General features: G+C 40.0%; 4 protein-coding genes across 5 annotated transcripts; 2 read left to right on the forward strand and 2 right to left on the reverse strand.

Annotated features, from left to right (window-relative positions):
* Window positions 1-2,479: 2,479 nt before the first annotated feature.
* On the forward strand, window positions 2,480-6,079 carry LOC137956348 (uncharacterized). Its single transcript, XM_068803813.1, has 5 exons — window positions 2,480-2,628; window positions 4,516-4,535; window positions 5,323-5,403; window positions 5,495-5,599; window positions 5,717-6,079. The coding sequence occupies exons 2-5, from the start codon at window positions 4,518-4,520 to the stop codon at window positions 5,831-5,833; spliced, it is 321 nt and encodes a 106-aa protein (XP_068659914.1). The 5' UTR covers window positions 2,480-2,628; window positions 4,516-4,517; the 3' UTR covers window positions 5,834-6,079.
* A 180-nt stretch (window positions 6,080-6,259) lies between these two features.
* On the reverse strand, window positions 6,260-11,196 carry LOC137956346 (probable 2-carboxy-D-arabinitol-1-phosphatase). Its single transcript, XM_068803811.1, has 9 exons — window positions 10,714-11,196; window positions 9,426-9,531; window positions 9,081-9,297; window positions 8,364-8,482; window positions 8,091-8,189; window positions 7,891-7,944; window positions 7,705-7,803; window positions 7,478-7,585; window positions 6,260-6,815 (listed from the first exon to the last, which is right to left on the reverse strand). Exons 1-9 carry the CDS (start codon window positions 11,091-11,093, stop codon window positions 6,441-6,443), a joined length of 1,557 nt encoding a protein of 518 aa, XP_068659912.1. The 5' UTR covers window positions 11,094-11,196; the 3' UTR covers window positions 6,260-6,440.
* Window positions 11,197-12,441: 1,245 nt separating this feature from the next.
* Window positions 12,442-13,869, forward strand: LOC137955147 (PAN domain-containing protein At5g03700-like). Its single transcript, XM_068802018.1, has one exon. The coding sequence runs from the start codon at window positions 12,442-12,444 to the stop codon at window positions 13,867-13,869; it is 1,428 nt and encodes a 475-aa protein (XP_068658119.1).
* Window positions 13,870-14,903: 1,034 nt separating this feature from the next.
* Window positions 14,904-25,548, reverse strand: LOC137956962 (vesicle-associated membrane protein 714-like). Of its 2 annotated transcripts, none has more exons than XM_068804639.1 (4): window positions 25,274-25,548; window positions 23,730-23,917; window positions 15,715-15,878; window positions 14,904-15,354 (listed from the first exon to the last, which is right to left on the reverse strand). In XM_068804639.1, the coding sequence occupies exons 1-4, from the start codon at window positions 25,488-25,490 to the stop codon at window positions 15,264-15,266; spliced, it is 660 nt and encodes a 219-aa protein (XP_068660740.1). In that variant the 5' UTR covers window positions 25,491-25,548; the 3' UTR covers window positions 14,904-15,263. The 2 variants fall into 2 exon arrangements, with proteins under 2 accessions (XP_068660740.1, XP_068660741.1); XM_068804640.1 differs by lacking the exon at window positions 14,904-15,354 and adding an exon at window positions 15,367-15,474.
* Window positions 25,549-25,882: the final 334 nt, after the last annotated feature.

The raw sequence follows: 25,882 nt of genomic DNA on the forward strand, positions 1-25,882 counted from the left end.
TGGTGCAACTTCCTTATTTATTGATGGACTCGCTGCGGATTATTTCATATGTCCTTATTATTCTTAAGGATTTCTATTATTTACCGGTTATCCACTACTATATAACTGCACATATGGTGCATGTTATTTGGGTATTGGCCTGGCCTTAGCATTGTATATTCCTCTTTACCCATTACCCATTACCCCGTGGCAGTCTTTCTCCTACCATCCTTTATTTGACTCTCACTTACCTTTATTGCCCAACCCTTTTGAAGTATTGATTTGCTTGGTCCCTTTTATTCATATAGGTATTTTAAGTCCATTGAGATTTTTGATATATATACCCGTGGGTCTTTATCTTTTTTATGAATGCCAGACATTATCCACTTTAGTGATTATTTTCACTATATTCGTTCAAAATCCTTTGAGTTTGGTTTCGACTTATGTTTTATCACCTGTTTTTACCTTTTGAGAGTTTGTGTCCAGTTTCATACTTATCCTCGGGACACCGTGATGGAGGAGATTATTACTACATTTATGTTATTTAGTTCAAGTTGGGATCACTGCCATTACCTCCCAGCTTGAAGGGGCTGTTGAAATATATGATGTAATTAGGGTGACATTGATGTAATTAGTTTACATTTCCTGTTTCTTCTTCACTCTTATTAGGGTGAAGGGTATACTTGTCATATTGGTAGTTTTAATATCTATAAATATACCTTATGGGGGAGGGTGGGGTTGGAAAAACTCCATAACCTCCAGTTTCCTCCCAATGGTGTCTCTTTCATTTTTCTCCATGACCTAAATCATGGAGTCCTGAAAATCAACGGTGAATATGGATGAATATGTTCTAAATTATTATGTGTTGTGATTACGCTCCTTAGTGGTTGTGGTATTGTAAGACTTGGATGAATATGTGTGTTGTGATTGTGGATTGGAGTTAGGGAATCGATTGAATATAGGTTTGTGGATGAATATGATACTTGTGATAGTAGTTATGGGTGTGGATGTAATGCGTTTAAGTGGGGTTGTGATTGACATGCAATAAGTGATAAAAGATAGGATGTGATTGATATAGGTTGTGGTTGTGTAGAGTTGTGATTGAAGATAGAAGTGTGTTTGTGTTTATGTCTTTGGGTTAATACAGGTCGTGGTTTTGTTGTTGTTGTGATTATGTTTGCGGTGATTATGTTAGCAGGAATTCATGTATAATATGTCAGACAAATAAAAACATTGTCATTATGTTTGCCTTCACCACAATTAAGTTCTGCATCACAATATATTATTTATTCTATTGCAATAAGCGTATACCACGTTCTTATGGGATTAGTGGTCCATTATATTTGAAAAATGCATTAGAAAAATAACCTGTTAAATTTTAGAAAATTTACAGGATGAATCAAATTATCTTTCACAAATTGGTTGACATATTAAAAAGTAGATGGTTCTTAACTGCCACAAGGACCATCTCATTGGAAGAATAACTTGCATATTATCTCCTCTCTATTAGTCAACAACAATCGTACAATGTCACATCAGACATGTTTGATAGATCGAATTGAACCATAAACAAATATTTTAATTAAGTGTTGGATGTTGTTGTCAAACTTCACTTTGATTACATCAAACGGCCTTTGGAATGCACTCACTCAAAGATTTTAAACAATCTCATGTTTTATCCGTAATTTAAGGTAAAATCAAAGCCATATGATTAATAATTTTAGGTTCGTATTAAATTTGTGTTTGTATTAATTGAAATGGTATCATTAAGATTGTATTGGGGCTATTGTGGAACTCATATTAAAGCGAACATCCTATTTTAACAACAACTAAGATTTTGGAAATGGAAGGGTTTTCTATCACAAAATGTCATAGCAACATGTACATTTGACATGCAATTCACTTGTGTACTTCCTGGATGGGATGGATCATCAACTAATTCACGTGTATTGACTCGACAAGATAAATTTGGGTACTTGAAGGTAAATAATTTATTTTTAATTAGTATTTTTTATCTATTATTGTCTTCAATTAATTCAAGTGGAATCTATCTTTAATTGTAAGTAAATATTATTTAGTCGATGCTAGTTATACAAATCTTTCAGGATTTTTAGCTCTATATTAAGGCACTCGTTATCATTTATAATAATTTGGAGATAATCTTTTTAAAAAGATAAAAAATTGTTCAACCGAAGGCATTCATCCTTGAGGACTACTATTGAGCGTACCTTTCGTCTTTAAAAGCTTGATTTCAAATATTGAAATGCCTCTTCCATTTATTTTTGGTAGAGTAGATGATAAGGCTTTTAGTGTAAATTAAATGATGATCAAGATAGCCATGAAAGTGATTAACTAACAAATATTAAAAGGGAGTGTCCATTACAATCCACAATAGCAACATATTTTCGAGATGTCGTAACGACTCACATGTGACGTGATTGATTATTGTATAACTGAATTTGAAGATGTATGTTGTCTTTCACCCTGGATAGAAGTTATAACAGATTCAGCATTCGGGAGTCCCAGCTTAGGGGGGACCGGTGGAACAGTAAAGCGACGTAAAAGCTCCGGTCAAGCGCGCGAGTGTAAAATCATCTTCACCGTCGGAAGTGTTTGAAAAATATCAAAACCCTAAACCCTAAACCTCGAGTAAGTGGTTTTCTTCACATTTTCATTTCCTGTAACACAGCTTCTTTTTCTGATTCATCTCGGTGCTTCGTAATTCTTTACGTCCAATTTTTGTTCTGTGTGGTGTTTTTCCTTTGGATGGAATAACCGCTTGGACTGGTGTAGGGCGGGGCTGACACTTTGTTTTTTATAGGAATTCAATTTATGCTGTTTAAGTTCCTTTTTTTTTTTTTGAAAATTTTGTTGTTGTCTACTTTGCGAGCGGAAGACAGAACAATTATGAGGCATTGGTCCTGTGTTTCGATTTTCCTGATCTTTCTTTTTTGTGACTGTAGGGGAAAATTTATTATCTCTTGCCCTTTTTTTGCATGATGTCTAGTGCTCTTCAGAATATATATTGAGATGATGTGGGACCGTTACCTTTCCAACAGCTTCATTTATTTTTTTCCTTTTTTTCTACTCGATCGAAACAATGAAGATTATGAGGTATAACCATGTTTTTATGCATTAAACGTTTTGTATAAACTGAAGATTTATTTTTTCTTTTTGAAAGAGTATAAACAGAAGAATATAAATCAGATTTTGGTGAAATTATGACTTTATAAACCAAACTAAGTCAAAGACGTGGATTTGGATACCTCTACTTTGTAGCTGGGATTCTATGAAAGAGAATACTTGAGTCTAATTCTGGTCTTTCCTACTGTCTATGACATCAAAGGCCTATTATTCAAAATATTAAATCTGCACTTGGCCCTGCTTAAAAATTTAAATCCACATTGAGACATTTGGTGAGGTCAAGTTTTCATTTAGCATAGGTTGAGTGTGGCATGCCTGACCATAGCTACTTTTAGCTTGTTATGGTTTTGAAGATGTAGTGCAGAATTCCTACGGAGTGCAGTGGCTGACAAGCAACTGGAGCATGCAGTTTTGAGGAACTTAGAAGAACCTAAAATTGAAGATATGGCTTTGCCAACCAAATATTTAGGATGAATCATTTCACTAGGGACTGGTCAGAGACATCCTTGTTATGCTCCCCTGCCCAAACGATGGCTAAGACCTGACTCATTTACATTATGCCATGGGGTTAGAGTGCTTGCCCCTAGTTGCCTTTTTTAGCTTTGTAAATTTGTTTGCGCGAGTGTGTTAGTGATTGCCTAACGTGCTGCAAGTTATAAGATCACAGAAAAATGTTTGCATGAAAGAGGATAGATCCAGCTGGATATGATGAAAGATGATTAGCTTCTCTTAGCTTTTGCCATGAGAACCACCTTTTCTTTGTGCCTTGTAAAGTAAGGTGACACTGGATTGCTTCGCCAAATTTGCTGGCCTCATGGTAGAAGTATAGTTTGGAGGTCGAGTGGGTCAAGAGACGCCCATGAAAGTGCTGTGGATGGTTTTATCTTTTCATTCTCCATCTGTCATTCACTAACAATGTGATCCAATTGAAAGTTGCAAATTTGTGTGAATACATCCAATGGGATGCAGCAATATCTTCGTGTATAGCAAGAGGCTATACCATCATGACTGCAAATATATCTTTTTGCTGTTTAACTAATGTAAAGGTTTTCAAATCAGGAAGAAAAAAACTAGGAAAAGGGGAAGCTGACATCAACTGCCATAAGTTTTAGTGCCAGAACTTGATCTCAATTTGCACTTTAATTCATTTATTCTGCTATCACTTTCTTCCTCCAAATGATCTCTTGACAAGCTGTTTCTGAACTGTTATCTTTATTACTTTCACTGATGCTGTTGGTGTCGATTTTCATTAGACTTGCGTTTAAATCTGCAGTGGTATGGTTGTTGGACCTTTTTATGTAATTTACTTTAAAAAATTCTTTATTTCAGTGGGAGAGTTTATTCTATCAAGTTTGGGCTTATTGACTAACTTGTCTACCTCATCTTCTACAGGGATGGACGTGGATGCCAATGTAAGATTTCTTAGCAGTCAGAGCTCTGAATGTTTTTTATATTAATTGATTATTATTGTGTCGTCCAACTACGAGTTTAGTTTTGCTGTAGCATGGATATTTTGTATTATTTGAATAAATATTTTTATGTAAAATCATTCAGTACTGTTTAATTTCAACACTATAGTTTTTAGGAAAGATTTAACTTGAAAAAAAAAGTTAAAAAAAAAAAAAACGAAGCATAAATTTCATTTGAAGAACTCTGATTTTGGAACAAATGATAGAAGCTGTATGCATTTCCCAATGCTAAATATTAAGTAGGAAAAAAGGCAGAACTGAAGGCAACATTGTTTTCTAAACAATTATATGTTCACAATTTCACCTCTGTACAACAGTTGGCTGCATTATTCTGATTATTCACCATATTGGTGAATTGGCAATGTAGTTTGCTTACATTAAGCATTGCCTGAAGCTGTCTGGATGGACTATCACTATGTTGTTGTAAATAAATATTTACTATTTTGAAGGTTCATGTTCAGGCACTTGCTACTGGGAGCCAAATCAGTTTTCAGTGAAGTGAAATCCACTGAAAACTATGAACTTCTCGCTTTATATTAAAAAATAAAATAAAAAACTATGAAATTCTTTCTCTATTCCACTGAGCTAATTCCCTGAATTAGTTATCTTCACAATATGGGATTTTATCTCAGAGTCATAATGTTTTCAGTTTGCACATTACTATGCCTGATTAAAGGTGTTCTAAGTTTGTGTTCCATGGGCCATCTGTTACCATTGTATTTTTCTGCAGCAGGGTGGTAAGACTGAAGAGGAGCAATTCAGCACAGGTCCATTTTCTGTCTTGATGATGAGTGTAAAAAATAACACTCAGGTAAGACTTATGCTTCCATCTGATTTGTCTATGTGGTAGTTCTTCTCTTACTAATTTAGTAGTAGGATGTACTAAATTTTGCACCAATCAGGTGCTCATAAACTGTCGGAACAACAAGAAGCTTCTTGGACATGTGAGAGCCTTCGATAGGCACTGCAATATGGTTCTTGAAAATGTCAGAGAAATGTGGACTGAGGTCAGTTTCACAAGCAAAACTTGTGATCTGTTTCCATTGATTATACTCTAGATCTTTGTTTTTTTTTTTTTTTTGAATGTAATTGTACTCTAAATTTTTATACCCTTTTCTTTGAAGGTACCTAAGACAGGTAAAGGCAAGAAGAAAGCTCTTCCTGTCAACAAGGATAGATTCATCAGCAAAATGTTTCTCCGGGGGGACTCTGTCATTATTGTTCTCCGGAATCCCAAGTGAGTTTGGCCCCAGGCGGTGTACAGTCTTCCTTATGGGAGCTCCACATGTGCTAATCTACTTACTGTTTTAGAGGCTAACAGTTTTACTTTCTTTTGAGTTCTATCTTCCAGTCTACTGTGTATCTTGTAAGCTTTTGACTTGCATTATGTTACTTATAGTGAAATGAATGGTACCCTATTGTAGGGTGGATATCTTTCTTGTAAAATGAAGATTCGTTAGGCAAAGGCTTTAAAAGCTTTCATTTTACGATTTGCTGCAAATGCTTATTTACACACTTGTCGCAGAGTACTAAGTGAATTGCATTGTCGTGTTTTATTTTCTTAATTACAGAACTCAATACCTGTATTGGTCATTTGAAGGAAAACTGATATTGGTCACCTAATGGAAAACTTTGTGTAAAAGTAGAAAATTCATAAATTGGTCCTTTAAACAAAGGCTTTAAATAGAACATTTACAAGGTTCTATCAGCTGGCCACAATTTATATAGAGGAGATCTGGTAATTGTTACGAAGTACATTTTTCATCCACTTTGATGGTGCATTAGACCTTCCCATTCTATAGTAAATGGCCCCCTTCTCCAATATATATCAATGGCAGGTGAAAACATCTAAAAGCTTTCATCATCCACTGAAGGTCTCGTTACGGGTATAGACCACCTCCCCAAATGTGCTGTGTAATTTATACATCTAATAACTCCTCTTCCCGTGGGTCCTTCTGGAAAATCAATAACTGATATGCTACCAGCATCAAGTTGAAAGGATTCCATACATTCTTTGGACAGATTCAAGCAGTGCCCGATCAGTGCAACGTGAACTACAGGATGTCCAACAACAACCACATTCTTCTCTGCCTCTAATTCATCAGACAATTCAGCAAGAAGTGAATTCCAACCTTTCTCAACTTCATCCCATCGTTCTGCTAGAACTTTTTCACCTAAGTTGTTGACCCAACCTGGCTGAAGAAGTGACGCATCCGCAGAGTCCTGAAACATACAGAGTTTAAAGGCAAGGATTAAGGAATCCAACCAACTGCACTAAGAGCTAACGGTGTCAAGATTTTACCAAAAAATTCCTTCCATGATTTGGTGCACATGTCCAGATAAAGGAGTCTTTGTCAAACCCCAAAAGTATACTTAAATACGAGTATTGGGACTAACAAATTAAAGGTAGACAGTTCGATAAGTTTGTAGAAAAGGTTGATAAATGACGAAACAAGAGAAGAAGAGGAAGAAGAAAGAACGAGGGAGAGGAGAGTGGCTGTTAGGGCTCAATTTATTTGATTGTCCACCCATCCTTTAATTAAGGAAGAAATTTATTATACAGATGCAGCTATGTAAATACCCTCTGTCTAAACAGTAACCTAAGGGGAAGTAAAATTGCCCTCGGTTTAGAGAAAAGGTTGATAAATGAGGTAATAAGAGAAGAAGAGGAAGAAGAAAGAAGAAAAAACAAAACAGAGGAGAGTGGCTCTTAAGGTTCAATTTATTTCAGTGTCACCAACCATCCTTTAATTAAGCCAACACTTTATTATACAGATACAGTTATATAAAGACCCTCTATCTAAACAGTAACCTATGGGGAAAAAAGACTAAATTGCCCTTAGTAAGCTCATCACTTCTAACCATGAGACAGACTTAAATGGTACCTTGCATAATTGCTGAAGAAGGTGATCAGCTTGAAGCTCTTTTATCTGCTTCATCTCTACATAACGAGGTATACAGTCAGCTCCCAAACAATCAGCAGCTTCCTGTACCTGAATCCAAGCAATCACCAGAAGTTTTATCTTCAAGATAGTAGAAGTAATTATTTGAGCTTACATAGGTGGTATTACATAATATTTGGGCTGCAATTCTGGTAACCAGTTTAGTATACCTTGGAAATGGTGGTTGCTGTATCTGTTGAGGCTCTTTGAGGGCTGAAGATGATCGAGCTAACTTTCAAGTCTAGAAGTAGCTCTGCTGTTTTTTGTGACTGTTAAGGTTGCAAGTAAACCAATCACACTAGATGCCTATGTAGCTCCAACCAATTTAAATGAAATTAATTCTGAAGTTGTGTTACTTGTATAACACCGAGCATGCTCATGGCTTGGTCACCTGAATTGGACAAACCAACCTGCCAATTTGACATCACACTAATTTTATTTAGATATTGAACAGACAAGCAAATGGAAAGAGAATAAACACGTTGAGTTGAACATGTTTTAAGTTTATTTTAGAAATAGAAATTTGGATTTTCAAACAATAATCAACACTATGCACCTGACCGTTACTTTCTGTGGCACCATGACAGACCAGTATAATTCGCTTACTGGTTTTCCTACCCCCAGAGCTTCCCCCAGCTATTGGAGAGTTTGGAGTCTGCAATAGCATAAGTTAGGCTTGTGTGAATTCCAAGGGAATTTTACATCATACTGAAGCATCAACATAAAAGGTTAGTTAGCCATTATTGCAGCCAGTCCTCAACTGAATTAATAACTCAAAAAGTAATATGAATCTACAGTCACCCAAGAAAAAGATGGAACACTTTTTCACCTGATTTAAGCGATTGAGGCAGATGTACGGGGAGCCACCTTCAGGTCGTGGGGTGAAATCCAACACACTTACTCCACAGTTGCTTTGTAGTAAAATCCTGAAGTAGTTGGTGCCCAACCCTGCTTTAAATAAGTACAAATATGGACAATGAACCTCATTTAGATCCCACAATATGGCTGCATTAAGACGTGACACAACTTGGTCACATCTCATGGCACAAAGAAAAGTTCACAATGATTGAAGATTAGGACAGGTGATGCCATACTTCATTTCCTACCAACACACGTAAATGTGATAATACGTTTGTACTTATTATGTTGCAGCAATAAGTAATCACAATGGAAGCAGACATACAGTGTGTAACACTTGCTCCAATAGTGTGTGGCTCAATAGACTTACAGTATGAAATAAACACTGTAAATGTAGGAGAGCTTCGTGGTTACAATATTTAGCTATTTCACTACACAAGTAATTCCTAGACTACTACTGGTCTATTGGATGAACTACATAAAAATGTGTCCCAATGACTGCCGAATTTACCCTAAAAAACAGCCAACTCATGGGCTGATCAGCTGTTTCTAGTGACAATGCTCCTTCAGTAACTGCTTGGCATATGCATTTTAAAAAACAAGGGGCTTGTCATCCCCAGTTTTTGCTAGGTCTTATACAATGTGGTATTTTTGTAGCCAAACAACTTTTAGAATGTAGCAACAGTACCTAATGCAGTGGCAACAAGAGCTTGGTTGACAGCATTATGAGCAACCACAAGCACTGATTTTCCTTTGTGGTTTAAGATTTTATTCCAGCAGTTTCTAGCACGAGCCCACAACTCTCTCACAGGATAATGGCCATCAATGTTGAAATTTGCTGGATCTTTCTGCCATTGGCTGTATGCATTTCCAAATTTTGCCTTTCCCTCGTGTTTCAAGAGACCCTGAAGTCCAATGTAACCAGTAAGCATAAGATGCATCTTGGATGTCAAAAAGCTGATGTACTCATCTTTGAGGTAGTTTCACATAAGCTATGTTTGCAGCAGGAAGAAGGTAGGTGATCAAGACTAACTTGAAAAGAATAAAGGTCAATTTCCCTCAGGTCATATTCTGATATCATCTCTTCACTGCGGACAGCCCATATAATCTCAGCAGTTCTCTTTGATCGACTCAGGGGACTGGAACAAATGACAACCCAGGATGACATAAAATGAGCATTGTGTAAGATTTCAAGTAGTCGCTGAAAAGGATAGTTAAGTTCATAACAAAGAAGAAGTCGAATTGACACCTAACAACAAAAAAAGAGCATGTGATAGTCCATGAGCAGTAGGCCCATGCCTCCATGCGCCATATTCAGTTTCTCAATGACGAAATATACCAGAGTTGACAAGTTAACATGCTACAAGAGAATAGGAATTCCATGAGGAATCACATGCTATGTGATATAGAGGTGATGTTCATGACTGATACATAAAGAATGAAATTCTTAACCACCTCAAAATCTTCCAAATAGATCAGCAGATTTCCTGACACCCCATGAAATATCACTGAACGAACAATCATAACAGGTCAGGACGATAACAAGCATCCCTCATGAATTTTTTTAACATTAAAAATGAATCACTAAGCAATCAGGGCACAGGACAAAGCAAAACCAAATTGGTACTTCACAAAGGACGAACTCACTAGTTTTTACCTAGTGAAATTATCTCAGTTAATCCGTATGTTTTTATGTAGTTCATGCAGGAGAGGTTTTTCTTTATTTGATAATGGTTTTGGTATCATGGTATAAGCTGGCAGGTGACATGATACCAACCTTTCAGCATTCGGAGTAAGATCGCAACAATGGTACAGTGGATATTGTGCAAAGGTAAATGCAGGATATCGTAAGCAGGGCTTTTGACCATGCGAGTTCTGGTTCACTGAGTAGCTGTAAATAGGCTCATAGTGTAAACGAATAGGTTGGGAAAGATTACGAGCAATGACTCAGAAATGATAAATTTAAATTTTCTATTCGAATCCGAGAATTAATAGGCGACAGACTTTTGCGTTCATCTTAATTGGTAACGACGTCCCTTATACCAAACTTTTAAAAGGCCAGAGCTCCTAACCTATTCTCACAGTCAAATTCCATGTCCGTATGTCACTTATATTTTACATATGGCGCCAATTTCAATGAAACGGGTAAAAAAATACCTAGACGAAGACCTTAGAGTAAACTTGAGAACTAGGTAAAGGAAAAACAGAACTTCAAGGAGACATGCAAAATAGGGAGCCGGCAGTCTAACACAGCAAAGCGGAAACAGATGCTCCCTGTTAGAGCGAGAAGGGAAGCTATTGATTCAAAAACATGTGCAAACCTGCTGAAGCAGACGTCAAACGAATCAGTAAGAAGCATCTGCTTCGAGGTTTCAGCCTGCGCTTCTCCTTTGGGCGTAAGAACAGAGAAATCCGAGCTCCCCTGAATCCTTCCTTCTTCGTTCCAAGTACTTTGACCGTGTCGAACTAGGACAACTCGCTTAGCGATTCTTATGGAGGGAAATGGAGCTGTTGAGTAGCTCTGTGTCTCAAAGTCAAATTTCTCGACGGAGGGAGATTTTTCTCTCTCTTTCGATATGCTCGACGATCTTACGTGAAAGAAATTGGGTCTTCGAATCCTGCATAGATAGAAATGTCCATCATATTTTGAATGGGGAATTAACGGATGGAGGGCGAGGTGGGGGGAGTAGAGAGAATTCATCTTTGTGGTGGAGAAATGAGTGCGGGTGGAGGAAACGAACTACTTTAAGAGAGAAGAGATAATTTGAATAGTATTTTATTCGATATTGTGGCACACCGGAGAGTGCCTGCTCTCGTCTCCTGACGTGACCCGATCGCAAATGGGAAAACGTCCTGCTTCTCCACTAGTTGCTTCTCTTGTGTGGATGGGACTCTTTCATGTAACATCCACACCGTATACATAAATAAGCTGACAGTAATAAAACCTAAATAAGACGGTTCTTGTTCACATACTAAATAACTTAGGGGGTTTAACTTAACAAGTAGATCTGAATTATACACTGATTTGTTTTTTTGAGAGATTTTTTTTTTTTGTGTGAGTGTATATCATGAATTTCTCAATAAAAACATAAATAAATCTCATGAACATGGCATCAATTTCTGGAGTGTGGTGACAATTCCTCATCGATGTCAACGTCAAACATGCCTCTGTTAGACCAAACTCCTTCTTATGGCCTCCTCTTCGTCAAAGGAGACTACCAAATCGATGGGAAACCGTAAGGTTGTAATCGACCACTTTCAATGAAAAACCGACGTTGGATTGGTTACTTAAGTGATGGTTCATAAACAGAGTTACATATATAACAAAAAATACAGTAAAAAATTGTAGTAAAAGTAGGTAGAAGGAGAGGAGAGACGAACACAAGGCAAGAAGACACGGGCTACGAAGAGAAAATGAATTTGAATTGGAAGAGATGAATTTGTTCACTTTCGATCCTTTTCACTCGGTCATAAAATCCATTCATTTGCCCACTTGACTTTCATTCTTATTCCATTGCAAAAGTCAACTTCCTCTCCCTACTCACTCCTGCTTTTCATAAATACCAGATGTAGTTGGGAAGCATCCATCACTCAGATAATGTTTTTTTTAGGCTTATTGGAGCTTGAGAAGCTGCACTGTTTGTGCCTAACCCTCTATTGGCTTCTTAACTGGGGGAAAGGGAGGAGTCTTTCAGTTTTTTAACAAACAGATATGGAAGATGACCAAACCTGAACTAATTAGCCAAAGATGAGACTTCTACTACTCCTGCTTTGCTCAGCTAGATAGCTTAGTGAGCATTAGATGGGGTGAACAAGAGTCTTCATGATCACTGCTTCTGAAGACGAATGAAGCAGGTCGAGGTTGTTTCTTCGTGGATGGGAGTCATTGAAGTTTAACACTACCGAACTAACGGTAGCTGCACATTGATTTCCGATAGAAGAGAGGAGGATACAATCCAATATCCATATAACATAAATTCTTATGTTATCTTATCTATCTCCCCTGCTTTTTTATCTCCATTTATGCTCCATCTCATTCACCTCTCATCATGAAGAAAGAGAAGCTGTCCTGCATTCTTCTCTCGTTTCTTTTCCTTTCAACAGCATCTCAGGTCTTCACCACCCCGACAGAAATCCACAGAGGCTTCTCCGTCGTCCCTGATCCTTCCATCTCTGGCTCCCAAATCCTCCTCGCCGATTCCAGCTCCGACTTTTCCCTCTCTTTCCTTCGACTCGGCAGTTCTCATCTCGCACTCGCCGTTGTGCACTCGCCCTCCGGCGAACCCGTCTGGCTCGCGAACCCCGAGCGCACCGCTCGGTGGTCCTCTCAGACCACCCTCTCCTTTAACGGCGATCTTGTTCTCTCCGACGCCCCCTCTGGAGTGTTTTGGTCCTCGAAAACCGATGGCGAGCGTCTCCGCCTCCGCAGCGGCAATCTTCAGGTCCTGGGGCCGAGCTCTTCAGTCCTTTGGCAGAGCTTCGATTTTCCCACTGATACGCTCCTCGTGAACCAGAACTTTACAGCAAATATGACTCTTCGATCGCCCAATGGGCTCTACTCCATGATGGTCGAACACGATTACCTGAGTCTGTTCGCGGAGTTCGAGCGAGGGACGAGCCAGCTCTACTGGAAGCGGACAGCCATGCAGACGAAAGCCCAAATTGTGGACGGACTAGGACCGATCTACGCCCGAGTTGATCCCAACGGATTTTTGGGCTTATACCAGACGGAGAAGGCGCTCGTCGATGTTCTGGCCTTTTCAACCTACTACCGCGCCGTGAATGGCACAAGAAGGCTTCAGATGGAGTCGGACGGTAATCTTCGAGCTTACTATTGGAACTCCGGCAAGTGGGTGCTGGACTTCTCGGCCATCCAGGCACCATGCGGGCTGCCGAGCGAGTGTGGACCCTATGGACTCTGCCACCCCGACGCAGGCTGCACCTGTCTCGACGACCGGGTGAAGTACGGTCCCGGAGGGTGCTGTCCAGAGTTTGACGATTTTTGCCAGAAAGACAAAAAGAAAAACCAGTTCCAGGTGGTGCAAAGAACAGACGTGGATGTGAAATACAAGACGCTGGTTGCTTCGGAGAAGGCGGTGTCGGCGGAGGAGTGCTCGCGGAGGTGCATACAGAACTGCAGGTGCTGGGCTGCACTCTACAGTAACTCGTCGGAGATGTGCTACCGGGTGGATTTTCCAGTCAGAACGGTGGTGGCATCGGTAGAGGTGGGGAAGGTGGCGTTCTTCAAAGTGAGGAGGAGAGAGAAGGAAGTAAGGGTCGGGGTCGCGGGCGTTTGGGGATTCATTTGTGGGGCGGCGGTGTTGAGCGGGGTGGCGGGGTTGGTGGCATACGGCGTCTGGAGGTGGCGAAGGCAAAGAAGGTCGAACGGCCTGTTGAGTGAAGAAGGATTAGAGCCCGGGCCTTACAGGGATCTCAAAGAGAGAGAAATTGGAGTAGAGCTCTATAATAAGAAATAGTAGAGAACATCAATCCTTTTTTTCCCCTTTTTTAATATGGATTTTCTTTGCTTAATACAGTTTATGGATTTACAAACTGGCAATGAGATTTCCATTTGCGAGAGCAGAACATTAATTCTCATAGCTCTTTAAACAGTTCCATACGAGGAATTAAAATCTCAATTTCTGAGTACCCGGTAAGAATGTCTTACTTCTCACTCTAAGAAGATGATCCAGAACTCCCCAGAAGTAATGGCTGGATGCCATTTTCGAAGCATGCCTTGAAAGTTGAGTGTAAAAAACACGAAAAACTCCTCCCTTCTCGAGTAAGACGAGAGGAGCAGAGCTACAGAATAATATACATCCTGTCATTCTCTTTCTTTTGTTAATCGGTGGACAGACAAGGTAGAGGCAAGGGTTCATCTGGGATAGAAGGAGATAAAGTGGTGCCGTCAGTGGCCCAATGGATACTTTTAACGAGTCAAGGCTCGGAGCAGGCATATGACGTTTGAAGTGACGACAATTGCTTCATATCCTGTTGCGCCATTTTCTCTCAGCGATATTTAGATGATTTACCGAATCTTCCGTTCTAGTTTCTACCACATTGACCATCTTCAACTTGAATTTAAATGAACAAAATTTCCTCCTGCACTAGTGGGGGGCCATTAATTTTCGAGGGCTAGGTCCGGTGATTCCACTTTTGTTCTCGTTAGATAAACCACAGCCATGCACCCAGCACAGGCCAATCTCATCCACAGCTTCAAACGCTTCCTCGTCTCAGTACTCCTTGCGTCCCTCGGAGTGGAGGCCAGACAGATTACCAACGTCAAATACATATCTCTGTCGATGATTTTCTCAATCAGCTCGTATGAGACTCCCACCACTAAAACGGCTGAGACTCCTTCAAGGTTGAGCTCTACAAAACAGCTCATGGAATCCTGGGAAGTGGGTCTCTGCAGCAGTGATCGCTCATAGGTGGATCCTTTCTTTTGTTACCATACATTATCATCCTCTAGCGCAATAATAACCTCGCTTGGAGTGAGAATTCAGTCCCAAACAATCTAGAACAATAATAGCAAACTGGATTCCAGCCAAATACTTACAACTGGTGATCATTTCAATACAGAACCAGGCATTTACAGAAGATGGAATTATCTCAGACCCAAATAACCCGAAAAATCTGCATTGCACTCGTGTTGTTATAAAAAAAATACATTAAACTCAACCACTCAGGTAAAATATTCAGCCATACTAGTTTTTAGCCTGCGCGTATTGACTTCTGCTGAATATTCATTGGTAAATGGGACATCTAACTAAAACGAATGCTGGAGGCAGCAGGGTCTTGAGCCAGAGGTGAAAGCACATTCCAACCATGTACCCATTTAGCAGAAGCTAGCAGGACTCACAAAAGCAACTCAAGAACGGCAAGATGGGAGAGAGAGGCCTCCACAACATGTACCAATTATTATGTACAGCAACACAACAATGAGGCAAGTCAAGCAAGCCCTGCAGCAAGTTAATGTGCATGTTAGAGCTCAAGATCGGCAAGATGGGAGAGAGAGGCCCCCACAACAGGTAGCAATTATTATGTACAGCAACACGACAATGAGGCAAATCAAGCAAGCCCTGCAGCAAGTTAATGTGCAAGTTAGAGCTTGGGATCTAGAAACGTGGTCATTCACAGACAAAGACCAAAGAGAGATTCCTCAGGAGTGTTAGAAATATTTTAGTGAGGTAAGAGTATCAAAACATAATAAAAGTTTATGTTTTAAAGCAATAATAAGATATTCAATAAAGAAGAGATGGTGACATCGTTTCTCACAATCTTCCTCCAACAACAAAATGGTGTGATAGATTTATACTCACAGTAGCTTAACATTTTTCATCCATAGAGCTTGTGAAAGTCGCCTTGATTGCCTTTTGAAGTCAAAAGCACTATGTTGCATTGTTGCAGTCTTGTCAACAAGAAGCTCAATATGGTCACCCTTTTGTAGGTTTTTTTCAATATTGTCCATCATGATGGTGCATATCTGTAAACCAGAGGTATAATTTAAGAATCAGCAAACCACTCAGACCACATGATCGCAAGAGAAAAAACAATATACATCTCAGCAAATGTGAATAACAATATTTCTCTCCATTATAGAAGAATAATCAGATATCCATAAATTAGGATATCAGGTACAACCAGAATCAAACAATTATAGCACAATAATACGGTGTCAGGCAACACTTGAGGGGCAGGTCATATATACCAATGGAGACAGCACACAACTTGAATGAAAGAAAAATAGGCAATTCCTAAATTTTTTTTTTTTTTTTTGAGAGGGGCGTGGCACGATTGGTAATTCCTAATTAAATACCTAAACAAACAAAACATGAAAAAGACAAACACGTTTCTTCTGGACTTAACAGAGCTACAACAAGTGTATTCATCTCCACCATAACTTTTGGCAGAATATTTCACAATACCCAATTGCAACTGAGAAACTCCGTGTAAAATTCTTCTCAAACCGTAAGCCTTCAAAAAGATTCTTAAAGAGTGATCAGGATAGTCTTTGGAATTGTGCTCCTACTTTATTTTTATTTTTATTTTTTTAATAAAGATGTATTTATATTAACAAGAGAAATAAAGAGGGAGCAGATCCCTTACAACAAGAGATTGCAGGGAAGCTCCCTGCTTGGCAAACACATCTACTGTCAAATTTGCAGATCTCAGAATGTGAGACCAAATACAAGAAAATGATGATGCAATATCTAAAATCTCCTGAAATATGTCCCAATGCCTCCATGGCGGAAGGGAATCACAATGGCACCAACCAATCACTACCTTGGAGTCCCCTTCAATGTGAATAAGACCACTGCAGTTGTCTCTGAACACACGGAGCCCATTAAGAAGGCCATATAACTCTGTCGACGTAGAATCAGCGATGCCTAATGGACCAACATAAGAGAAGCACTGATTTCCAAATGGATCTGAAATCACTCCCCCAAAACCAGCGATCCCCGGATTGCCAAGAGAAGAACCACCAAAATTCAATTTTAAGTAACCAACCTCCGGGGTAGTCCACTCCTTCATTACTTGAACCTTGGTCCCAATGTGCATCCTTGCCAGATTGCTCCAATTATCTCGAATGGAGGTGCCCTTGAAAGAGCAAAAAAACTTCTTAGAAGTCAGGTGGAGATTTGCCCGTCACTTTTGCCTCAACTTCACTTTTAGCATCGAACTACCTTCTATTCCGTTCATTCCAAAGCCCCCATGGAACGAAACTGGCGCAGGCTGAGATCATCATTTTACCGAGACCAGGAAGGGGATAGCCAATGATTGACTTTAAAAAACCGATCAGATCAGCAAATATATAGAATTGCAACCCCAACTTGCATAAAACAGAGGTCCACACATTCCATGAGAATTGACATAGGAGCGGAGTATGGCTGGCGGATTCGGCCTCATTGTTGCAAAAAGGACATAGTGGGTTTATAGATGGATGACCTCTTCTTCGGAGCACATTTGCTGTAAGAATTTTACTTTGGCAAGCACCCCACATGAAGAATTTTATCTTTGAAGGGGTACAGAGACGCCAAACGAAGTAAATGTCGTGCTCACTTTGCGTCGAATCCCAACCATTAATGTATTTGTATGCCGATGAAACTGAGAATTTTTCGCTTTTGTCAAGCCACCAAATGAGCTTGTCTGCATTGGAAGGCCTTATTCTGACATGATTCAAAGAATCCAATAAATTGCTTGCTTCCAAAACCTCTGTATCAGAAAGACACCTTCGGGGATGTAGGTTCATACCACCCCCCTCAAAGGCTTCGACAACTGAAATTTCCCTTTGTGTGGAGAGAAGGAAAAGATTCCTGAAAGAGTTCCTCAAAGGTTCCTGCTCTATCCACCAATCATCCCAGAATTTAAGAGATCTGCCACTGCCAACAAAGAATCTACAGGCTGAGGAGAAATTCTGAAGAAGCAAGTAAAGAGATCTCCATATTGAGATAGCCCTCTCTGATTTCCTTCGGACATCCACCAAGACGAATTCCAACCCAGCTTGGCACGAACCATATCCTTCCAAAGATTAGAAGAATTTGTGTTGAACTTCCATATCCATTTAAGAAGTAATGCTTTGCTCATTTCTTTTGATTTCCGAATCCCTAATCCACCCAATCTCTTAGGCAGACAAACTTCATCCCATCTAACCAAGTGATATTTGAAAGAATAACTTGATTCCCTCCAAAGGAATCCTCTTTTCATTTTATCCATGGCTTTGCATACAGAAAATGGGCAAGGCATAAAGGATAAAGCATAGTTTGGGATGCCAACAATACATGACTTAAGGAGGATTAATCTGAGACTCAATCTTTTCGACCACTGGGTTCCATAAACTTTGGGAAATACGCCCATGAAAGAGTGGGAGGCCAAGGTATTTTGTTGGAAGAGTAGTCGTAGAGCAACCAAATAAATTTGCCATCTCTGCAAGATTCTCCGGGCCCACATTAAATCCTATGAGAGAGGTCTTCCCCCAATTAATTTTCTGCCCAGATGTTGTTTCAAAAAGCCCCAATACTGCTTTTATCCTCCTTGCACTATCCATATCACCGATTCCAAAAATAATAGTATCATCCGCATATTGCAAAATCGGTATATTAAATGCCTAGTGGGGGCTTGTTGGGGAGAGCCATCCAAGGTCAATCGCCGAATAGAACATAGCAGAGAGGAATTCTGCTACTATGTTGAATAGGAGAGGAGAGAGAGGGTCACCTTGCCTCCCCTAGTTCCTTTAAAATATCCACATACCAAAACTGTTGAGGATCAGGGAGTAGGATGCTGAGCCCACACAGCTTCTTATCCAAAATCGCCATTTTTCTCCAAATCCCATTTTTTTCATTGTTTCATCAAGCAAGATCCAATTAACTCTGTCAAAAGCTTTTTCAAGATCTAGCTTAAGGGCGATTCTCAAGTCCTGGTTACGTCTGAAGTGATCCATAAGTTCATGCGCGGCCATTCTGGAGTCTAAAATTTCTCTCCCCTTGAGGAAAACACCTTGCCCTTTGTGGATGACGATGAGGAACAATACCTTTAAACGGTGGGCTAGGATTCTCGCAATAATTTTGTATGCATTCGTAACCATACTGATAGGGCGAAAATCCTCTGGTTTCTCCAATCTTGCTTTTTTTGGAACCAAAGTGATAAATGATGCACTGATGCTACGGAATGTTATGCCATTTCTAAAAAAGTTATCGATCATAGCATTGATATCTTCCTTAAGACGGGCCCAAAACTTTTTCAAAAAGTCTCCATTAAAACCATCAGGGCCCGGGGCCCTGTCACTTTCCACGCCCAAGACAGCCCGCTCAATTTCGTCTGAAGAGAAAGGAGATTCTATAATTGAGGCAACTACTGTGGAGATACGAGAGAAGCTAATGTGCGGAAACCTCGGCCTGTTGGTACACTCCTCCGAATATAAATCTGTAAAAAACTTAACTCATTAGTAATTGAGGTCCGACACGACGTTACCTCATTATTAATGCATAATGAGGTAATTCAATTGGATCTCCTTTTTGCCGAGGCGATGACATGGAAAAACTTTGTATTCACATCTCTCTCCTTTAGCCATTTAAATCTGGCTATTTGCTTCCATCGAACCTTCTCTTGATGCAGGATAATATTGAGCTTATAATTTAGAGAATTTCGGAGCGAAAACTCATCAAAATTTAAATACCTTTGTTCCTCCACCAGGTCCAAAGTCGCGATCTGAGAGAGAAGAGAAACCTTCTCGGCAACCATAGAGGCATGGCGACTAGTGGTCCACTCCTTAATTTTTCATTTTAAGAATCGCAACTTTAGAGGGAATGCTCACTCCCTTCTACTGAAGCTTGGACCTGCATCCCACCAACCATCAATAAGAGCTTCAAAATTTTCCTCCATTAACCATGATTTTTCAAAACGAAAAGGTGAGGGCCCCCATTTTTCGAAAACGGTAGTCAACAGGATAGGCCAATGGTCAGAACCTACCTTATTTAGAACTCTCCCTGTGACATTCCCAAACATCTGCAGCCAGTCATGGCAAGCCAAGAAACGGTCCAATTTTGATAGTATGGGCTACTGCTGCCCATTAGTCCATGTGTAGTTCTTCTCGGATAAGGGAATCTCATCCAGCCCACACCCGCCAATGAAATCTGAGAAGCCTCGCATAGAGGCTGAAATTCGGACTGATGGAGGCTTCTTCTCATGGCAATATCTAAGAGCATTGCAATCCCCTGCAAAGATCCACGAGAGATTCCAATTCTGCTGAAGCGAATTGGGCTCTTCCTAGAATAGGCTCTGATCCCTGTATCTGGTCGGACCATACACTCCGCCCACACACCAACTTCTGCCGGAGGAGAGATCTCTAAATTGAATACCCAACGAAAAGCGGCCCTCAATGATATTAATAGAGTCATAATTAGCCGAGTCCTAGGCTACCAATATACCACAAGAGTGGCCAATAGCATTCATAACTGCCCACTTAATTGAGGGGCACGACCAAAACTCCTTGGCAATGGCATTTGTCATCTCTTGGCACTTTGTTTCTTGGAAGATAACTATAGAAGGCTTGAATTGAGAAAGTAAGTTTGATATCATGCTACGCTTCCGGACAGCACCAATTCCTCTGACATTCCAAGATTGCAAGATCATTTGCTACCTCGGTAATGCCTTCTTCTTCTTCGATATATAGCCAAGATAGGTGGAGAGACTGGGAGTGGATGAGGGGGGGATTTTTCTGGGTCTAGAAGGTCTGGTTGATCAGGTTCCATGTGAGTGCGCTGGGGTGGGGTGGAGTCCGTTGGCCTTTCTATTCTCGAAGGCACGAAGTCTTGCTCCACAGGAGTAGGGCGAAGGCTTAAATCTGTGAGAGCGGCTCCGAACATATGCTCAGTCCATTCCCCAAAAGAGATAGAGTTAGATCCATTTTCATGATGACTTCCTGTGATCTCGGTGCTCGAGGTATCAGACCCCAAGAGGACTGTTGGGCCCTCGAGCTAACGACCATACGAGGTACTTGGTTCGAGGTTCAGATTAAACCTCTCCTTTTGCCTTTTTTTGTTTCTGAGATCATTAGCATGCTTGTAGCCACCGGATATATTCAGAACCTGCGCATTTGTCTCTTGATACGAGACAGAAACATTGGGAGGGCCTTTCTGGAAGAGAGGTTTAGACAGGGGGTTTGTGTGAGCAGACTTTCCAGACAAGGGATTGTCCGTAGTACGAGAGGAGTCAGTATTAGAGTTCTGCAAAATAGAGGTGGGCTCTGACTCACTCTCATTCTGGATGCCATAATTTAAATTTGAAATAGGGGTGGACTCGATTTCCGAGACTAGATCAGACCTCGGGATACACATTTGACTCTTCAGATTTGAGATTTGAAATATTTTGAATAGGGATTGAGTATTTAAATTTGAATTTGGGGTAGACTCGATTTTCGAGACGAGATCAGACCTCGGGATACACTCATGACTCATCAGATTTGATTTTTGAGATATTTTGAAAGGGGATTGAGTGGATTTCACATTGGAGACCGTGAGGGACAGGTTGGATGGGAGGCCTGACATGCTACCATCTTTTCCTTTTTGGGAATTTGGGATTGGCTTTAAAATTACTGACGCAGAGCCCGTTTTTCCAGATTGGGAATCCGGGATTAATTTAAAATCCTCTGACATGCACGCCTCGATTCTCGGGATAGAAATATTTCTCGAAAAACTATTCTCTGAGTTTACCTTCGAGTTTGAGTCTGAGTCAAAACTCGGTAGTGACGTGGACTCACCTGAGCGGGAGGGATCCTGTCTGGTGTCCCCTGAGTTAACTCGTCCGGGACTCACATAAGTTGTGACCTCCGGCTTGTTGCTTCTCTTTGGCGTCCGACGATATTCTGGTGGTCGCAGTATACAGAGTTCCTTGAAGGTCACCTCTATCCACACGAAATCACCACCGAACATTAATTTTTGAAAACAAGGCTCTCTCTAACGGAAGTTTGGGTTGACAAATGCCATCGCAACGTCGAGCTTTGAACCCTCCAATGTGGTGTCCTACCACTGAATGATCCTTCCGAATGTGTTAAAGACTTTGTTGAGCACCTCGTTCGACCATAACTCAATCGGGAGACCTCGGATCGAAACCCATTGGCCGAGAGGCTGGCATACCAGAGTTTCTTCCCACTTCGAAACAAATAATTCCTCTTCTTGTAGCCATTTCCTATTCTCCAGGATTTCTTCTGTCTCCTCCCTCGTTGTGGGGAGAACCAGCCATTTCCGAGGTTCCATCCACGCTACCATGGGCTGAAGCATGAAGGACTCGCCGAACCAAAGCTTGAGGCTAGTGCTATTCCATCTTTCAGAGGAGGATTCCACGATTAATCCGGCGCTGAGCTTTTGTTTCCCATTTTCGAAGATGTTGGGGGGCAAGTTTATGGTCGGGATCTGGACAGACGTTTGGGGTATTTTCTGGAGGGGTGATCGTGCTCCTACTTTATAATAATATGCTTCGGTAAATGACACAAGATATTTTCAAAATGACAAAGTAGGCCAAATCAACTGAATGGAAGGGCAAGGAAAGCCTTGATTAAGTCCAACCTAGCAGTTGAACTTGCAAAATGATAAAGCACATGGAAATTCAGATAGCTTAAAATAGTTGAATGGCTCCAACAATGATGACGATGTAACTGCTACAGAAGTATCCAACGATTTGTATAGCTTATGCTCCTCAGAGGAGATGACATGTAAGCAAGGGTTGCTCCATCTGAAAATTCAACTAATAACAACAAAATATATTCATAAAAATGCAAGCAAGTCTCTGATTCTCTGTTTGTTTCCAAATTCATTGCATCCACAAATTGTACAGTGTACCACTCAGATGATTGAGGTATTAATGAGGTGGTTCATCTCTCACAGGTAAACTTGACTAATAGGTAGGCCTATCATTCCTATCATCTCAATGAAGAAATGATAGCAATGCTTGAATTGCAGCTCAGGATAGTAGAATTATCATCATCTTTTCAATGGAGCACTATGTTTCACAAGAATACAAGGATCCCAGCCACATTCAGAGCCTTGAAAATGCGTTGTTTGAGGTGTGCAGAGATTAAATAGAGCAAAGCCCCTATCAGAAATCTTACTGTGAAAAGAGGTAAAAATTAGAAAAGAAGTTCAATGTTATTTAGCAGGCAATAAAACAAGAGCTCATGTAGGGCATGGTTACCTGTGCATAAATGAGTAAAATGGGTAAGTTAAAGGCTTCAGAGATAAACATATTACATCGCAAAACATGTTACATATAGTATTAAGACTTAATTAAGATACTTAAATTAAATTTACCTAAACATTCTTTAGAATTAACTTATTTAAAATATAGTCAGAGGTTCTTGTTTTCCACTTACATGGGAGGGATTGGAACTTAGAAAACTACCCTTTTCTACAATTGAGTAATTCGATACGGAATGACCTCTAGCCATATCAGTACGTTAGTAAGAAGTATGCAGGTAAACATGTATTCTTACCCCAAATTCTTATGCAGATAAGGACTTCAGTTCCATATGCAATAAAAAACTGACGGATAACAACAGTTGAACAGGTAATTGAGTAAAAACTGTCAGTCCTACCTGAGAAAATTAAAAAAACATAAACACTACCAGTTACGATTAAGAAAAAGGACAATCTGTATGCCCTGGGGCTGTTGGTGGGTATCAGTTGATTTTAGCATTCAAAGTTGGATATCCATGTGCCGAATAGAGACAAGAAAAAACGAGCCAATACAAGCAAAAAGAATGATAAAATAATTCCAATTGAAATCCCAGCATATTCATGGTATTCTCTTCAAGAAATAAATGCAGGAGTCACTTGAAACTTGCCTCACCAACTTCACCCTGCACACGGTTGAGAGTATCTGCGCTTGGGTTGCTGGAGAAGTACTCCATCTGCTGGTGCAGAACTCTACAGAACTCATCATTCATTGCATATGCTGGAGCTGAATGAGCAATTCTCCCATAATTCTTCATGAATCTCATGTGAATGTCCTCCAAATAAGCAAAAGATATTCCTGCAACCAAAAGGAATACATGAAAACCCTAGATATACACAGTTAGGATCAAAGAAAGGAGAAGTTGGTTCCCAGTTTCAAAGTTTGACATTAATTATAAAAAATATATATATGAGGGTCAATGAAAGAGATCTAATATACGTTTAGTTATCAAGATTCTCACATGGTCAAGTTATCAATAGATGGCAACCTATGCCAAAGCAAAATATGGAAAAATGCATGCACATGCACCCAAAGGGCATCAGGGAGCATGAAAAGCAAAAAGAACATTTAAGCATCCAATAGTTTGTAGTAAACAAAGACAAAATCAAACGTGTACCTATATATAGTCAATTGAATTTTAACTTATATAATCAAAATGATGGTAGAAATAAATTCATAGCTATCAGCATAAGGTAGCTCATTCATTGACATATGTCTCACTTTAAACCAACATACAATGTCTCAGCATACAGGTTTGAGACCAAATTATTTACTAAAAGACTCCATAAACCAATACCTGTATAGATGATACATAAAAACAAAAATATCCTTAAAGATTCGATAAACCCAAAAAGAAGCAAGCATTGGCCTTTTCTCTGTTTGCTTAAGATTAAGACAAAATAATATGTTTAGCATAAAACGTGAAAAGATAGCAAGACCAACCGACTCAAGCAAAAAGGCTCCTCCTCTGGATGCTAAGAAGGGCTGCTGAAGTTTAACTTTACTTTCTATGATAATCAAGCTATCACTTAATTCACCTTTTCAAACAATCCTTACTGAAGAGAGAGGTAGCAGTTAAACACATATCATCAGACCTTTCTTTTCTCAAAAAGATGAATTAGAAAACCATGGATATAACCATAATAAGATCCAAATCTGTACTAAGATGGACTTGACAACCGAAACCAGTCAGCCATATATCTCGCCTCATAAGCTCAACGGTTAAAAGGCGACATGTAAAGACCAAGAACGTCCTCAGCAAAGATTTTGAGTAAAAAATCCCAAGAGACAAACACCTAACAATAGGAAACAGAGAATACATCTTCAAGGCGGTCGCTCTAGTGTGTCGTTACTTTACTTCCAACCAGTTGTTCAACTTTTTGTTTCTTTTATGCCTATCTATTCATTTCTCTGGTTTTAAAAGCACCGATTTTGATAAGTGATAGCAAAACCAGGAGGTAAATTCGTCTATTTATTTTCTTTTAAATACAGCTATAATTTCAACAACTGAATCAAACATTAGGAAAATTTACACCGTCTGTGCATACATCACCGAAGTAAAACGCCTCGCTCATAAAAAAAATTGTAAAAATGAAGAACCAAATTCATAAAAAAGTAACTCCACGAATTGGATAAAAGACACCTGACACTCACTCCCAAAGGTATCATTTGCCATGCAGAGGAAGGTTAATCCATCGGATAGAAGAATATAAAATATATACTGATCTTGCGAGAAACAGACCCTTGAGTCAGAATCAGTGGGGATTTTGTCAAGGATCCGGCGAGCAACAGCGCCTGTGTTACCAGTGACAGCGCTAAATTCAGCCAAGATCACCGTTCCTCTCGTTACAGCCGCGTAGAGGATCGTCATTGGAGCTGCAGCAAGGAAGCGTACTCTGCTTCGATTAAGATGTCACGAGAAGTGAATCTGGGTTGTTGTAGGGAAACTCGCCGCGCAAATGGACGGTTCACGAGCAACTAGGCACATTAAAATGCTGACTGATCAGTTCTTGGTTGTTTGGTCCCACACCTCCTCCGTAAATCGATGCCCCAAATCTGTTCATTCAACCCAATCCCAATTAAGGCTCCCATCATCGACCACAACCGGCCCACACGGTGATGCATGGCAACTCAAACCGGTTTTCATCAAGTGTGAACCTGCCGAGGTTCGGTAGTGCGTCTGGACTTGCGTTACTACATGGAAATCAATTTCTGGAATACTCATTTCCTAGAATAGTATTTGACAGACTAAAAGGAGGGAAA

The sequence above is a fragment of the Aristolochia californica genome, unplaced genomic scaffold (genome assembly GCF_029961685.1).
Source record: "Aristolochia californica isolate CCGP_79_NKW_82.1479 unplaced genomic scaffold, dmAriCali1.0.hap1 SCAF_2, whole genome shotgun sequence".
In the NCBI taxonomy this organism is placed as follows: Eukaryota; Viridiplantae; Streptophyta; class Magnoliopsida; order Piperales; family Aristolochiaceae; genus Aristolochia; species Aristolochia californica.